Genomic DNA, 15,880 nt, shown 5'->3' on the forward strand with positions numbered 1-15,880 from the left:
CCCTACCGGATTTTTTTTGCAGAGGAATGACATTGCTCCTCCCAACAGAATTTTCAATACTGTCCCTCTTGTCATAGTATTCACTGCTACCAACATCATCTCTCTCGTCGCCGTTATCAGTGTCGTCCCTTTTGTCAATGTCTTCCTGTGTCAACGTTGTCCCTGTCGTCAGAGTCGTTACTCCTGTCAACATTCACATCAAAGTATCAGAGTCCCTTGAATTCATCTTATCAATGATCCCACAAGTCCCGCCGCCCATTACATCAGAGTTGTTCCCATCAACTATGCGTACTTCATCTATTAGCCCTGCTCCCTTAAATTCCACGATGATAATCATATCGCTCAATATCACTAAAACCGTGGTTTTGATTTACAGCTAGCAGATTGTCAGTGGCCTCAACATCATTGCATTTTGCATACTCAACACTTAGGTCAGTGACGTCCTCCCTGATGATATCAGTGTATTGGTGATGGACGGAGAAAGGTGTATTTTTGGGAGCTGTGGTGTCTAGGTTGATCCACAGGGAGTGCAGATTTGGACAGCGCTCGAGAAAACCCCCAAACCCGCGAAATGTCACCCACAAGTGGGCAACTTCCAAGCCCCAACTTGTGTCAAAGTAAAGATGTTCTATTTACGACTAAGCAAAAATGAGGTCTATAACTTCGTCATTGGTGATAGGAATATGCATTGAACTGAGATTGAGATTGGTGAGCCCTGCGAAGATTGGTAGCCTTCGGAAGGTGGAAGCAGCTAGTTGCAAATGGGAGCAGTGGGGTGAGCCACCCCAATATTCAATAATTCTAAAACGTTGGGTTTGATATGCTCTGGAAGGGACATCGGGAAATTCACACATTCCTTATTTTGCCCTTAAACAGACTTATTTGCACTTAACTGCCTTGTTGAAAATGGATCTACTTGTCCGAAATTTCAACTTGAATGTATTCAGAAAAAAAATGTTGAGGTGTATTAATATATATGTTTTATTGTGTTTCACACTCAAAAAATATAAGATATGCTAGGTGAATGATGTGAGAGAGAGCAAACAAGTTTTGAGATAAGTGTGTTAAGCTGATTGAGGACATTAAGGAATGTGTGAACTTACTGATGGAGGAAAGTAGGAGGTCGAAATAAATTGCATTTAGAACTGTGTTGATATTAGCTGTGCATTCTTCATGAAAAATTGTAAGAATGCTAAAAAAATGAGAAGTAATCTGACCTTGGAACAGTTTTACTGATTCTGTCCACCAAAAATACAACCCTGAACTAGTGGTGCTGAAGTCTGGTTCGGTTCGGTTCTTGGGCCTCTAAATGCGAACGCTGAACCGGACCATTGGTCACATTCAGGCAAGGAGGGCGAACGCTGGACTGGACCCTTGTGAATGCATTCGCAAGTGTTTGGTTTGAGTTCAGAACACGTTTGAATGCTCAAACGCTATATATAAATTGGCAAAAATCACAAGAAATACATGAACAGTAAATGAGTAGCTAAATTTCATCCATGGCAGGATCCAAGTGCGCATGACATTTGTGCAGCAAGGAGGGTGGAGATTGAACCTGTAGTTAGTAGCTCATTTATACTAAAACTTGTGATAAGAGATCAAAAAAAGACGCACCTTGAACATACTGTTGCCATGCAGTCACTTGATGTTGAAGCTTGAGGTACCGGAATGAGAAACCTGCAGATATGTTCTGAACATAAAAGACATTATAGTCTGCATAAAGATTAACATTTGATTAACATTGGGCTTACCAGAACATTGAGTGGATTACCAAGGAAGTCAGATGTTGCCAATGGAAATGTGTTGGGTGTTTTGGCTGCGAAGTCAGACCTGCTGTTGATTGTCCCGAGATCGATTGACATGCCTGTTGCCAGAAGATCAGAGCAGATACTGGTGGATCATGCAAAGAATCTGAGAACACGTTCGGATGGGTTTGAACGGGTTTGAACGGGTCCGCAGTATTCAGGCAGCAGCTGAACGCTGAACCTAATAATCAGTTCGGTCCTTGTGCTATGTTGAACCTAGGACCAAACCTGCAGTCTGGTCCAGGAGCATTCAGGTCCGAACTGAAGTTCAGAACTGGACTGCGGCAACACTACCCTGAACAGTGACACTGGTTCCAGGCTGTAACATGTAACCTTCTGACATGAGCATCTTTAGCTTCCTCAGCTGTTTTAGGGATGCAAGATGTGTCACTGCCCCCATCTCCAAGATATCTCCAAGTCATCCCAGAAAGTGACAATATCTGGAAGCATGGTACATGGGTGGTGTTGAATGATGATATATCATGAACTACAATCAAAAGAGAATAACACCAAACTCACCACCCTGTCTGCTGCAGCCATTTTGGAACAGCATATAGAGATTTGCCATGAGTGCTCTGAGGCAGGCACATGACAAGCAAGTATGATGTTTATATGTGCATCCATACATCAGCAAAAATATGAACTGCTATATAGCACTATGGAGCCTACATACCACATATTGTCAGGTTGCAACCCCCCCTCAATGTAGCACTATATAGCATCACTGGTCTGCTAATTTGCACTATATTGCATGCTGTAGTTCATAGGGAAATGCTATAGTACAGCTATAGAGTGTCTTGTAGTTCACCATGTTCGAGGTCACAGGCTCAATAGCAGTCATTGTAATCCAAAAAATGATCATGTTAGCCAAACCACTAATTATTCATTATAGTGCATCAACTCCTCTTTGGACTGGACATCACTCTCATCCTCATCCTCACTCACATTCCCACCACCAGTACTACCCTCCTGAAATTCCTGGATTGCATTCCTAATCTCATCATCAGACAGGCACTCACCATCTCCAACTTTGAGTGGCTCTGCTTTGGCATGCAACCTGCAACATGCAAATGAAAATCACATCACCAACAAGTATCACTCAATGAAGACTTACTGGCCACTGTTATTGATGTCCTTCTGGATTGTGTCAAGGATGCCATGCTCCTTGGTAAGTGTGGCAAACTTCTTGAGATTTGTAATGTGCTTGTCATATGTTTCCTTGTACTTGTCCTCTGAAAATGTAATATCAATGCACTCTCCATTGGCCCACTTGTCAATGCAACACTCAGCCTGTACTTCACATCATCATATGTCTCTACTGGCTCAAATGTATCACTCACCACTGTGTATAACAGAGCCATGGCAGGAATGGGAAAAGGAGTAAAATAATGTCTGAATATGATGCCCTTGTCCTTTGTGTTGTGGTACCAGACCACATTCACAGCCTTCTGAGTCAACTTTGTCCGAAACACACCACTATGAGGAACATTCGTTTTCTCATCTCTGAGGTCCTTTAACAATCAAACAAGTCAAGCAAAACACACAAGCCCCAGCTGTTGTACTTACATGGTAACATAAACTGAACTTGTGCTTGAGCTTTTGAACAAGGTGGTGATTCCTGGACCCCACCAACTCCCTGGTGCTTGACTCAAAACCATAAACACTCTTGACTAGTGGTTGCAATTTTGCTTTCACCTTGCCAGTCAGATGGGAAGTGCACAACATGATCTTTAGAAGATATCAGCTGGATGCCTGAAGAGCTATGAGAAATGTACCATTTTTATAATCTCATTATTGAAACCCATCTCAATCTTATAATGTTTGCATCCCTCCTTCCAAGCCTCTTTCACCCATGAAACTTGAGTGACATGATCTGGATAAGCATAGTTAGACACAAGCTGACTATGGAAGTCACTGATTGCAAACTTGATAAGTTGCTGTGCGAATTCCTCATAGTCCTGTGCAGCCACATGACCCTTGCTTTTGTGAACCCTGCATGGAAGGCACTGATCAGATGGTGGGTCTTCATGGATGTGTTTATGATCATGGACACTATCACAATTGTCATTTGACAACATGTGACTCCATTTGCAAGAGTCTACAAGACAATTCAGTCACAGCTCTGATGATACTCTCAAACCTACCCTGGTCAGTGAGATGCCCACTGTCCTCTTTCAATTTCTTCACAGTCAGACTCTTCATCACCAGCACGTCCAAGGAAGCCAGTATCCTCACTACTGTGATCAAACCCTTGACTGTTGTAAATATCTTGCTCATTATCACTTGGGTTGCTGGCATTGTCTTCTTCCAAGTGGCTATTGTTACTGTGCAATACTTGTTGCAGCATTACTAGTTCTTTTGGACATGTGGTGGTGAGTTTGTAAGAACTTGTTGACATCTTCACAAAAATAAGTAGATACAAGATGTTCAATAACTCAGTGACTCACAGTGTTGGATTGTGACTGCCTATGCTCACTATGGTGACTGCTGACTGACTGACTCATGTGGGCAGTATTAATGAAATTAGATTCCTTGAATAATTCCTCATCAGTTCATGCCAAGCTTTATATTCCAGTTTGATATCACCTTTGTAAGAGTGTCTTCATTCCAGCCACCAGGTAGTCTTTGTGAAGTGGGAGTAGGCCATGGTGAAACCTTCATGAACTGAGGCTTCAAATTGAGTGGATGAGCTGGCATACTTGAAAGGGCAACATCTTCAACTGTAAACTACATGCTAGTGTGAGCTGATGCTCAAGTGAATAGTAGAGAGACATCAACATACCTGAGTCTCATCACTGTATGGTACTATACATAGACAATGATCATTGTTAGTGTACCAGAAAAATGACAAAGGAGGGCAGAAACAACATACATCTGTTCTCCTAGGTCTTGCATGATGACTTGCCAGTTTTCTGTGGAATGCCTTGTTGCTATCCATCATGCTCTTGCTGTTCCTCAGCTTAGCATGGTGTAAGTCAGCAGACCAGGAAGACAAATTTAAGGATGACATTTGCAGTGCTCTCGAGCTGTAGGTAACATGATCAAACAATTGGCCAAATAGAAATGTGAGAACTCACCTTTTATGTGAGACCAAGGGGAAAATCAACCAACTAGTAGCTAACAACAGAAAACAAATCAACAGACTGACATGGCTGGGATCAACAAAGACTGACATGGTTGGAATTGATAACATGGTTGTGTGGAGTCATGCACTATTAATCACAGATGCCAAAAAAAATTGCAAGGCTGCATGGACCATCTGACTGTTGTGAGACATGAGCAAAATCATCCAAAATATCTGACAATTAGATTCGGATTTGTCAGGAATGTATGCACCTCTGTAATTGACTGTCATGACCTACTGCTGCAACTTCTGTCTTAAGGGCAACTTCCAAACTATACATGCAGTCAGCATTCACATTGCCAATGCTCCAGAATGCAGGCAACACATGGAGTCATTCCATGAGCATGACAGCAACAGTCAAAGAGGTCACTTGCTGGCCAAATGACCAGAACACATAGATTTTGGTTTTGAGGGTGGTTTTGATGGCATTGCAGAAGCTCTCATTAAGGCACCATGGTATGACCTGGAGGCTCATGTTGACAATCAGCAGCCTTGTGTTGAAGAAGTCAAAGATGAAGACCATGTTTGGATGTGCTTTGTCTAGTCATACCCAGGGCAAGTGGCTAAGACACTGGGTGAGGCCAAGAGTATGTTCCACAGCATTAGAGCGGAACAAGAGGCACTAGGCCTAGATCAATGGGTACCCTTTGCAGATGAAGAGGAATGGGGGCTGGTGAAGTGGCTGATTGCGAGGGTTGGTCAGACAGTAATTGACGAGTTCTTGAAACTACCCATTGTGAGCAGTTAGACTTGCAGTGACAACTGAGAGACACTTGCATCAGCTTCCCTAAGGTACTGAGTGGAAGTTAAAGAAAATAACTGTTGAGGGCAATGTAGTTAGAAATGGTGGCCAACATGAAAGTGAAGAGCTCAAACTGTGGTTATGGGACCCTGTGGACTGTATCTGTGAGCTCATGGGCAATCTGGAACTCAAAAACATAGTGTCATACACACCAAAGAGGGTTTTTGCAGACAAGGAAGGGAAGACATGACAATTTGATGAAATGTGGACTGGTGATTGGTGGTAGGAGATGCAGGTCAGCTTGTGTATCTACTATGGGGCAAAATGGATGCACTCAATACATTCTCACAGGAAAGGTTGCCAGAAGGGGCTGTTGTTGTGCTGGTGATCCTTGCTTCAGATAAAACTTCACTATTACAATTCAGTGGGGATCAGGAAGTGTGGCCCATGTACTTGACCCTTGGAAACATCTCCAAAGACATCCAACATCAGCTATTGAAACATGCTGCTATCCTAATCACTTACTTACCTATCTCAAAACTGGAGTGTTTCACACAGGACATCCAGTCAGCTGAACATTACTGCCTATTCCGCTACTGCATGACACAAGTACTAGAGCCACTGGTCAGTGCAGGACAAGATGGAGTTGAGATTACTTGCCCTGATCATCAAGGAGGTGGTGTCTTCTTACTTGAGGGTCTTATATAAGTTGAGGTGAAATACAATGACCATCACAATTGTACTTCAATAAGACTAAGGTGCCAGCTCCTCAAGTTCATGGTCAACAGATTTTCTACTTCTCAGTTGATAAGATGTTGTTCATGGGTGGCCAAAGGGTAATAAATTACTTCTTTACTAGATCACTTCTTGATAGTAAAGGGGTAGTATATATTTTGTCAGGTTAACTTAAACCTAGTAGGTAATATGGACCTCTGCTGAATCAAATACAATAGACTGTTGTGTAGGTGATCCCTGTGAGATAGTATACAACTAATCTAGACTAGAAATACTATAGTGTTCAAAGGCAATCTTGAGGCCTTCACTTTCTTCATAATCTCACACTATTGAGACAGAAAGAGGGAAAACTCCTGCACTTCAAATCTTATGAATCTCATGGTTTGAGACAAGAAAGAAGAGGGAAAAACCTATTGATTATGTGAGAATGGAGTCCTTATATACATTTTAGAAACCATCCTTACTAAGCAATGACTCATCACTGGATTGGTAAGAATATGCTTACAAACCAAGCCTTTTGGTGTACTAAATCAGCTGCTTACCAAAGTACATGAGTAAAATATTACAAAGCACTGCAAATATTACAAAGCATGACAAAACATGACAAAACATGATGAGTCATGGAAGAATCCTTACATATCAGAATATTACCAGTCACATGACATGCTTACTAACATATCTGAGTGGTTCACTAATGTAATCAAGTGGCTGAAACTATAAATACAAGTAAATAAATAAAGGAAAATAGATGACTAAGCTCATGAGTGAGAAATATATCCTCATACACTGTTATGCTTGGCATTACAAGAATATCTTGACAAAAACAAAGAGTCTAAAGCATGAACCTATTCATGAGTCGTGCAAGTTAAGCAGTATATTGCAGGCCCTGGTCTGCATAGGTCAAGTTAAAGAATACAAGTGTAAGAGATAGAGTATATATAGAGGGATTAAAGCAGAGCTTTAATAAATGAATCAGAGATTGAAGGTAAATAGTGAATCAGAAAATAGAAGTATAATTGTATGATGGAACATGATAGAATGTCTAAGAATGATTAGTAATGTGAATAAGTGAAGAGGTGAAGAGGAAAAAGAGGAACTGTAACATACACTCTCCTAATCATCTTCTATACTTCTTCTTATATATGTCATGGTATGAACTCCATACCATGCATGACAGTAGATGCATCCAATTGTGGCTACATATATTGCTGACTTTCCAGAGCAGTGCCTCATAGCATGCTGCATGGAGAATTGCTGCCCAAAATGCACCATTGGATGTGACAAGTATGGAGACATGAGAACATCTGTGCCATGCAAACAAGATCAACAATCAAATACCTGCAGCTGCACTCCAAGGGTGAATTGAGCAATGAAATATTCAAGAGCAAGCAAGGACTACAAGCAATATACTTACCTTTCTGGGCCATCCTCCCACACAACAACATATTTCAATGCATGACTCCTGACATCCTACACCAGTTGCACAGGGTGTCTTTAAAGATCATATTGTTAGTTAGTGCATGGACATCATTGGAAAGGATGCACTGGATGCATGTTTCAAGTCAATGACTTCATATGCAGGCCTGTGGCATTTCAAGAAGGGCATATTGAAATGAAAACAATGGACCAGAGCTAATTTTAGGGAACTGCAGCATGTGTTCCTCAGTGTAATTGCAGGAGCAGTTAACAACAGGGTGATTGTGGCAGTGTGTGCTGTGTTGGACTTTGTTTACTACACCCAGTTTCAGTCACACATGGAACATACACTGACTCACATGCAAGCCACACTCACCTTATTCCATATCAATAAGGAAGTGTTTGTCAAGCTAGGAGTGTGGGAGCACTTTAACATTCCAAAGATCCATTCAATGGTTCACTACACTGAGTCTATTTGTCTGTTCAGAAGTGCAGATGGATTCAATACCAAGCTTCCAGAACAATTGCACATCGACTTTGCTAAACATACTTACTGTGCGAGCAACCAACATGACTATGTTATACAAATGACCAGCTGGCTTCAACAGCAAGAATCTCTACATATTCAAGATGCATACTTGCAGTGGTGGGCTTCTTGATGTGCCAAGGCTGAGGAGGCTGTGCCAGATTTAAGTGAACATGGTTCAGACATCAGTGACTTGGTGTGACAATCATGTTCAGGCTGGGCTGCTAGGACCCAATTCTGCAATCCCCACTCAGTATGCACATCTCCTACCCATCTCCAATGCTTTCCTGCCATCTCTGCATCTCCGATGCATTGGACCTGCTCAGAGATCCCACGCACTTGCCCTACCATGTCCAGTCCAGTCCTGCTTAATCCCACTGGTGCATAGTCAGTTATTTCCCATTACTGATTGAGTAGACAGCATTATTACATGAATTCCCACTGGCCACAGTACCTCATGGCCTTTTACCTACATATTATCAGACCTGTGTTTTTGCTACTGCTTTTGCCTATGGACTCTGGACTTTCACATAGTTAGTTATATAGGGTTGGGCGACCAGAATTACAATCACCACTGAGTAGGAGGGAGAAATCCCCAATACTGGTCACCTCATACCTGTCCTTAGAGTTACCCTTGCCAATATACCTGTTTACCTGCTCTCTTTGACCCGACACAAGTGTCACTCAATCACTTGACCTTCCTTGACATCTCCAAGCTAGTCCTAATACTTTCCCTTCCTTTCCCTTACTCTCCTGCCATCTCCACATCTCTGCACCTGCAGACCCAATTTCCTGCACATTGGACTTCACCCATTACCTTCAGACTTGATCCCTGACCTTTGGACTTTCAACCCTTTTGCATAGTACTGGTTATTGAACTTGACTAGACAGCAGATCCCTTGGGTTGAACATTCTTGCTTACAAGTGTAGCAGCTAGGCAGGACTAGTAGACATATATTGGCTAGGTATCTTAACAACTATCTAGCCAAGTTGTGTTATCCACATCAGATTTGGACCCTCCTGATGAGCTCACTACCCAAGAGCCTCTGTTTAATGACTTGCCTCATCAGATACACCACTTCATGATGGTGACAGCCACACATGGCTACTATCTCCCCAAGACTTGCCACCTTCCCAACACACCAATTCAACACTTGATTGAACACCATGGTGCCTCACTATTTATCACAGCTCTTGAAATGTTCATCCACAAGCACATCCCATCTTCAATCTGGTCACATAGCAAGTTAATTCCACAGGAGTGCATTAACATCTACAAATATCTGGCAGTCCTCTCACCTGCTTGCCTGCACATCAGCAATTCAAAATGTTTCTTCAAAATCCATACATTGCCAGTTGTGGCATCCAAGGATGCAAGAAAGTCACCAGTGCCTGTAAGATTTGACAGCACACTATTCATTGAACAACAAGGATTATACACAGGCAAGGGTATATCAGGTGAGTAGTGTGGTCTCATATTAACAAGTCTTCTGACTGGACTCAGGGCTTCATGTGGGAGAGATCAAGGTTATATTCACCCTCTGTGTTTTGGCAAATTGCTGCACCCCCTCCTTTATGTTCATTGGTTTTGGCCGCTGCAAACATTTGATAATGATTTGCAGACCTTCCAGCTTGTTAGATTGTTACATCAGCATGGCCCAAATGCTGCAGTTCTACCTGCTGATATACTCCTTTGGCCATGCCATCTGATTCTGTGTTTTTCTTGCGAGGGAATTGTTGATGAGGTAGAACAGTTTTATCTTAACCAGTACATTGACTTAGAATTATTTGAGTGACTCTCATGATCTTTTTTTTTTTTCATTGTCAGCTATGTTGCTATGATCATGAGCTCAGATGATACATAGTGCCATGTAGTGATATGTACCATACATGGTTGCTATGTTGTGCAACTGGAACTACATAGCAATATATTGTGTTAGTGGGTGCAAATGGTACTTGACCTTTTTCCTGATGTAGGGTGTCCAGCACCAGCTTTCAGCAAAGCTCAGCATGTCAATGCTAGGTGGTACAGAACAGTTTATGATGATTGGATGCAGCTCACCTTGACTTGTATCACTTTCACTAGAATAACTTAAAAAATCTCTGAGACTTCTAGGCAGGCATGCATGATGCATTGCAAGTGAAAATCACAACTGGTGACAGTTTTGGTAAATCTTCTCCCTGGACTTTTCTCCATCAGAAAAAATGACAACTGTGCCAAAACCTGGGAGTAACATGTAAAAACCATTAAACTCATTGGACCCCAGTGAGTATGCTGTCCTGCATGATTTGGGAATCATGCAGAACATGTATATGACATATCATCCCACATTTCCATAGTCTGTTAGCTTAGTCCTCAGACTACACAAAATGTACTTTGAGTACAGACTCAAGTGCAATATTTCACTTTGCATGCTCCAATCATGCAAAAACATGGTGTGTTGAAGAAAAGTTAAATATGATGAAGAAATCATATATTGACCTAGTCCAAGTTGATAGTCATACAAAAGCTTAGGTTATTGCCTATTTTTTGGCTTATTTACTTTGACTAGAAATAACCAAGGAGAAAAGATAAAAGCCTACCAAAACCCTATCTAAAAAGCCAGTGTTTTGATTTGTTCTGTCTTATGATTTATTCTACTTTATTTTTCTTTCATTTCTTTACCTACTTGATTCTTTGACCTTCCAGAGACTCCACAAAATGTACCTGCAGGATATGATGTCATTGGATGCTAGAATGTTCTGCTCCACTTGGCTCCACTTTTGCTCCACTTTGCTCCACAATGAGGTCATTTATGATGCAATTCTGATGTCACTTCTCTTTCCAACCTTATTTCTTGGTACTATACAGTTTCTCCCATCTCATGTATTTAAGGAGAGCTCTTCTCCACCCATAAAAATAAGAACTTCTTTTACTGTTTAAAAGAACACTCCAATTCTTCCACTTTCTCTGACATTGACACTCTTTGTGTTAGCCAGGAAGTGCAGACCAAGTATATTTGGTTTACTTGCTCTGAGATCATTTATTCTTTTCTTGACTGTACCTGTGCTGTCTAGTGTGCATCTGACATATAGTTTCAGAGGACTAGAAGTACCAAGTCAAGCCTTATCATCTGTGCCTACAGATTCCTTTGCTGGAATATCTACTCTTGTATCATATCATCTTCCTTGGATTAAACCCTTTGCATTTAGGCAGGGAAATCCAATCAGCTTCTACCTAGTTCCCTTTGATAAGTCCTTTAGTATATCAAGGCAGGGGAATATCTAGCATTATTTGCTACCTAATTTTGTGCATAGTATGCACCTATTCTTTATTTTCTGTCTAGTCAAGCATAGGACTAGAGAGACTGAGCCCCTTCAGTGACAAACTCTGTATTATATGGGTCACCTGACCTACATAATATCCCATATAAGATGGGCCAGTGGACTATGGGCCAATGTTATGTACAGTGGCTCAAAAAACTGTCCGCATGTTTTGATATTTTTCACTATCTATGATATTGTGTGAGAACGAACAAATGCCTCAAGGACATGGTTATACCACATTGTAGTATGGCTTCAGGGCTTTCATTTGAGCCCTACACCGTGGGAATCGGTGGAGATATGGTGGAGACATAAGGCTTACAAAATCATGACTCATGCAGACAGTTTTTTGAGCACATATTAAAACTATATAAATCATCATTTATGACACCGTAACAATCATGCCACCATTAAATAAATTATAAAGTGGTGTCATTATGTCATTTTAAAACCATATCTAACTATACAAACCAAAAATTTCCATATGTCATGGTTATATTCACCATGAAAGCCATCTCCTCTGCTCAAAGGGATAATATCCTCTCTCTGTCTTATGCTGGCCTCTCTGCTTGTCAAATTTCCTCTAGAACTGGAGTATCCAAGTCCACTGTGGCCAAGTTCATCAAAGAAAGTCACACAGACAAGGAAAACTTCTGTGAAGGGCATCCATCCAAGCTCACCTCTACTGATAGGAGGGCTATCATTCAACATATCACTACAGGAAAGGCTGATAATGCTGTCCAGGTCACCTATTACATCAATTCCACCATCACATTCCCTGTCTCTTCACACACTGTGAGAAACATTCTCAAGACAGCTCATCTCAGGTCAGTAACAAGGAAGAAAAGGCTCTCCTCTCTATCACACATATGCAGAGAGGACTAGCACCCTTCTTTTTTCACATATATACCTTGCCATCTGACCCAATCCTATTTATTGTGGTCTTATATGATCATATAACATGCTTCCAGTCCATGTAATCCAATTCTGATGGGCTAAGGCAAAGGTTAGTCATCTCTGCATATGTGTGATAGAGAGGAGAGCCTTTTCTTCCTTGTTACTGACCTGAGATGAGCTGTCTTGAGAATGTTTCTCACAGTGTGTGAAGAGACAGGGAATGTGATGGTGGAATTGATGTAATAGGTGACCTGGACAGCATTATCAGCCTTTCCTGTAGTGATATGTTGAATGATAGCCCTCCTATCAGTAGAGGTGAGCTTGGATGGATGCCCTTCACAGAAGTTTTCCTTGTCTGTGTGACTTTCTTTGATGAACTTGGCCACAGTGGACTTGGATACTCCAGTTCTAGAGGAAATTTGACAAGCAGAGAGGCCAGAATAGGAAAGAGAGAGGATATTATCCCTTTGAGCAGGGGGGCTGGCTTTCATGGTGAATATAACCATGACATATGGAAATTTTTGGTTTGTATAGTTAGATATGGTTTTAAAATGACATAATGACACCACTTTATAATTTATTTAATGGTGGCATGATTGTTATGGTGTCATAAATGATGATTTATATAGTTTTAATATGTGCTCAAAAAACTGTCCGCATGAGTCATGATTTTGTAAGCCTTATGTCTCCACCATATCTCCACCGATTCCCACGGTGTAGGGCTCAAATGAAAGCCCTGAAGCCATACTACAATGTGGTATAACCATGTCCTTGAGGCATTTGTTCGTTCTCACACAATATCATAGATAGTGAAAAATGTCAAAACATGCGGACAGTTTTTTGAGCCACTGTATATTCTCGATGTTGACGGGTGGGCTGGGAGGGATATTATTTCTGATGGGGATGGGTAGGCCCATCTATGCTAATGTTATAAATATCCTTGATGATGATGGATGGGCCAGACAAAATATTATTACTGATGGAGATGGGTGGGCCTATCTGGGCAATATGTATAGTAGGATAGACATATATTATAGACAGCTGGGCTGAAGAGAGATGTATGGTAGATATTATTATATAGACAGGTGGGCTGATGTAGGGTATATTAGATAGACAGGTGGGCTGATGGGGCGGGGAAATATGTATTATATATACAGGTGGGCTGATGTATGGTGCATGTCACTTAGTCACCACTACTTTTGTGCAGGCACCAAATTGACACAAAAAATCGTAACCCTAACCCCAAGTCCAAATTAGGCTGGGGCGGGAGGAGCAGCTTTGATATTAGCATAGCTATGGTCAAGTTACAGCTATGTGTTTCTGTTAAGGTCGTGTGCTCAAGGGGGTTGGATCACAAGGGCTTGGCCTCAGCTCGTACACTGTGCCCCTTTCCTGAGTATGAGCCCTTAATTTCTGGGGGCTAGAACAGTCATCCAGAGTTTCCGGGTTTTGACTGGGGCAGATAATGGACATCTGGATCTGAAACATGAGATAAATCTGACAGACATCTGGATGTTACCTGGGCAAGCGGATAAGACTAATCCAGATGAAGTCCGGACCAGAAACTAACAGAGGATGGACTACCTTTATGGTAGAGTCGGAAATGTAGTCTAGGATGCAATCCTAAGACTCAGAATATGACAAGAGACTTATCTTGAGTCTGGAGGACACAGGAATGAGCAGGAACTAAGATGATATTCAAACTGGAGTATTTCCAAGAGTTACAGGAGGTTTATATATTGTAGGTATCATATAGGAATCAGTCAGCAAACATAAAGGCTATGTACGAAGCATATGCAGAGTCTATTAGTAAGTAGGATGGACCACAAATAATGAACACTGGAAATGAAATGTATGTAATGGATCAATAATCAAAAGGGAAACATGGTTAACTGGAGTCTGGAGACAGGGGCAGTATAAATGGAGTTGGGCGCTGATATAGGGTTTGGATTCCGGAAGGGAGATAAAGATAGATCAGATCATTTGAGATCCGGATCTCGGATCTGGATATCCGGAGAAGCAGATTTAGAGTTGAGAGTCTGGAATGGCATATGACAGTTTCATGCAGTACCTAGTGATGGTGAATCCAAATAAATCCCTTGTTACGAGGACCATTCATCATGGCCAGAAAAGCCAAAAAAACTGCAGTTGCACATGCTTGAGCCTTTCATCACATGAAACACCACCCAGCAGAACCCAATGATGCTCAACCAGTGGGCCACGATGATGATGATGTAAAGAATGAGTATGATTACAAAAGCAGCATCAACTGCTACTAATCCAAAGACAGTAATTATGCACCAGATTCTGACTCAGACTGATCTAATGGTGATGAGAGTGTCATGGAATTTGAGGGTGAAGAGCTGGAGCAGAATTTGATGGTGCTAAGAGCTGAGGTTGAGGCACTAAGGTGCCCGACAAAATATGAAGAAGTTAGTGCAGCCTTGAAAATGACAATGAAAGATTGGCAGAAAGTGGAGAGCAACAGGGCTTTGGGGTACACCAGGAATTCAATTCAAACAGCACAGCAAAACATGAAGGCTGCATGCGACTGTGAAAGGGAATGTATCACTGTGAAAAAATCGTGAGTGTCCAGTACAACATTATTGTGACTCCTGAACCTCACAGTCAGACTTGGATGATACAGCAATGACCCACAAGTATTGATGATGTGGAACTGGGTGGCACAGGCCCCAAAGGCTCACACAAAGCCTACTGTCAAGAAATGGCCACATACACACTCTGAGTCAGCTGGAAACCCTGCTCCTCATGAAAGCCTGGCTCACATATTTGGCTACCTCTCTGATCTCTCCATGGATACTGAAGACAAGGAAGATACCACTGAGTCCACTGAGTCATTTTCACACCATCCCATGGTGCCACCACTGAAATGTTGAAAACTTGATGTTCCATATTGTGTGGAAAGGGCTGAAAAGCAGAAGTGGCAACTTGATGACCTTGCAGCAGCATTATGAGACATTGAAAAGGTCATTTTGTCAAAAAAGACTCAATTTGTGGGAGGGATTCATGGGCTCCAAGCAAAATGAGCCCACACTGTCCAAAGTCATCTTGCTCTGGTTGTTTGTAATGGACACAATTTCACTGATGCATCCCAGCATGCTGCAGAATCACATGGCTTTGCATCAGGATGGGGTGGAAGGCAGCTCCACAGCTAGACTCAGGCCTGGGTGAACTCACATGAGCTGCCAAAATCTCATTGCAGGTGCCACACCAAGGTATACTCACTCCTCAGTGACCCTGACATCTCTGGAGAGTGCAGGACTTATCTTCAGTCCAACAAATGGGCTGTTAATCCCGAAAAGCTCGCCCAA

General features: G+C 41.8%; 4 protein-coding genes across 4 annotated transcripts; 3 read left to right on the forward strand and 1 right to left on the reverse strand.

Annotated features, from left to right (window-relative positions):
- Window positions 1-2,684: 2,684 nt before the first annotated feature.
- BJ212DRAFT_1476644 (uncharacterized protein) lies at window positions 2,685-4,700 on the reverse strand (the record flags this gene model as incomplete). The annotated part of the gene is made up of 8 exons (XM_041339401.1): window positions 2,685-2,862; window positions 2,920-3,095; window positions 3,146-3,316; window positions 3,372-3,533; window positions 3,581-3,763; window positions 4,392-4,532; window positions 4,588-4,600; window positions 4,678-4,700. 8 exons carry the CDS (start codon window positions 4,698-4,700, stop codon window positions 2,685-2,687), a joined length of 1,047 nt encoding a protein of 348 aa, XP_041197841.1.
- Window positions 4,701-5,995: 1,295 nt separating this feature from the next.
- BJ212DRAFT_1261708 (uncharacterized protein) lies at window positions 5,996-7,772 on the forward strand (the record flags this gene model as incomplete). Its single annotated transcript, XM_041330199.1, has 2 exons — window positions 5,996-6,352; window positions 7,587-7,772. The coding sequence occupies 2 exons, from the start codon at window positions 5,996-5,998 to the stop codon at window positions 7,770-7,772; spliced, it is 543 nt and encodes a 180-aa protein (XP_041197842.1).
- Window positions 7,773-9,916: 2,144 nt separating this feature from the next.
- BJ212DRAFT_1261817 (uncharacterized protein) lies at window positions 9,917-10,144 on the forward strand (the record flags this gene model as incomplete). Its single annotated transcript, XM_041330212.1, has 1 exon — window positions 9,917-10,144. A coding segment is annotated over one exon (228 nt), but the record flags the coding sequence as incomplete, so codon positions are not given.
- Window positions 10,145-14,890: 4,746 nt separating this feature from the next.
- BJ212DRAFT_1296335 (uncharacterized protein) lies at window positions 14,891-15,445 on the forward strand (the record flags this gene model as incomplete). Its single annotated transcript, XM_041332422.1, has 2 exons — window positions 14,891-15,132; window positions 15,196-15,445. The coding sequence occupies 2 exons, from the start codon at window positions 14,891-14,893 to the stop codon at window positions 15,443-15,445; spliced, it is 492 nt and encodes a 163-aa protein (XP_041197844.1).
- Between the last annotated feature and the right edge of the window lie 435 nt (window positions 15,446-15,880).

Source organism: Suillus subaureus (genome assembly GCF_016647635.1).
Source record: "Suillus subaureus strain MN1 chromosome Unknown BJ212scaffold_4, whole genome shotgun sequence".
NCBI lineage: Eukaryota > Fungi > Basidiomycota > Agaricomycetes > Boletales > Suillaceae > Suillus > Suillus subaureus.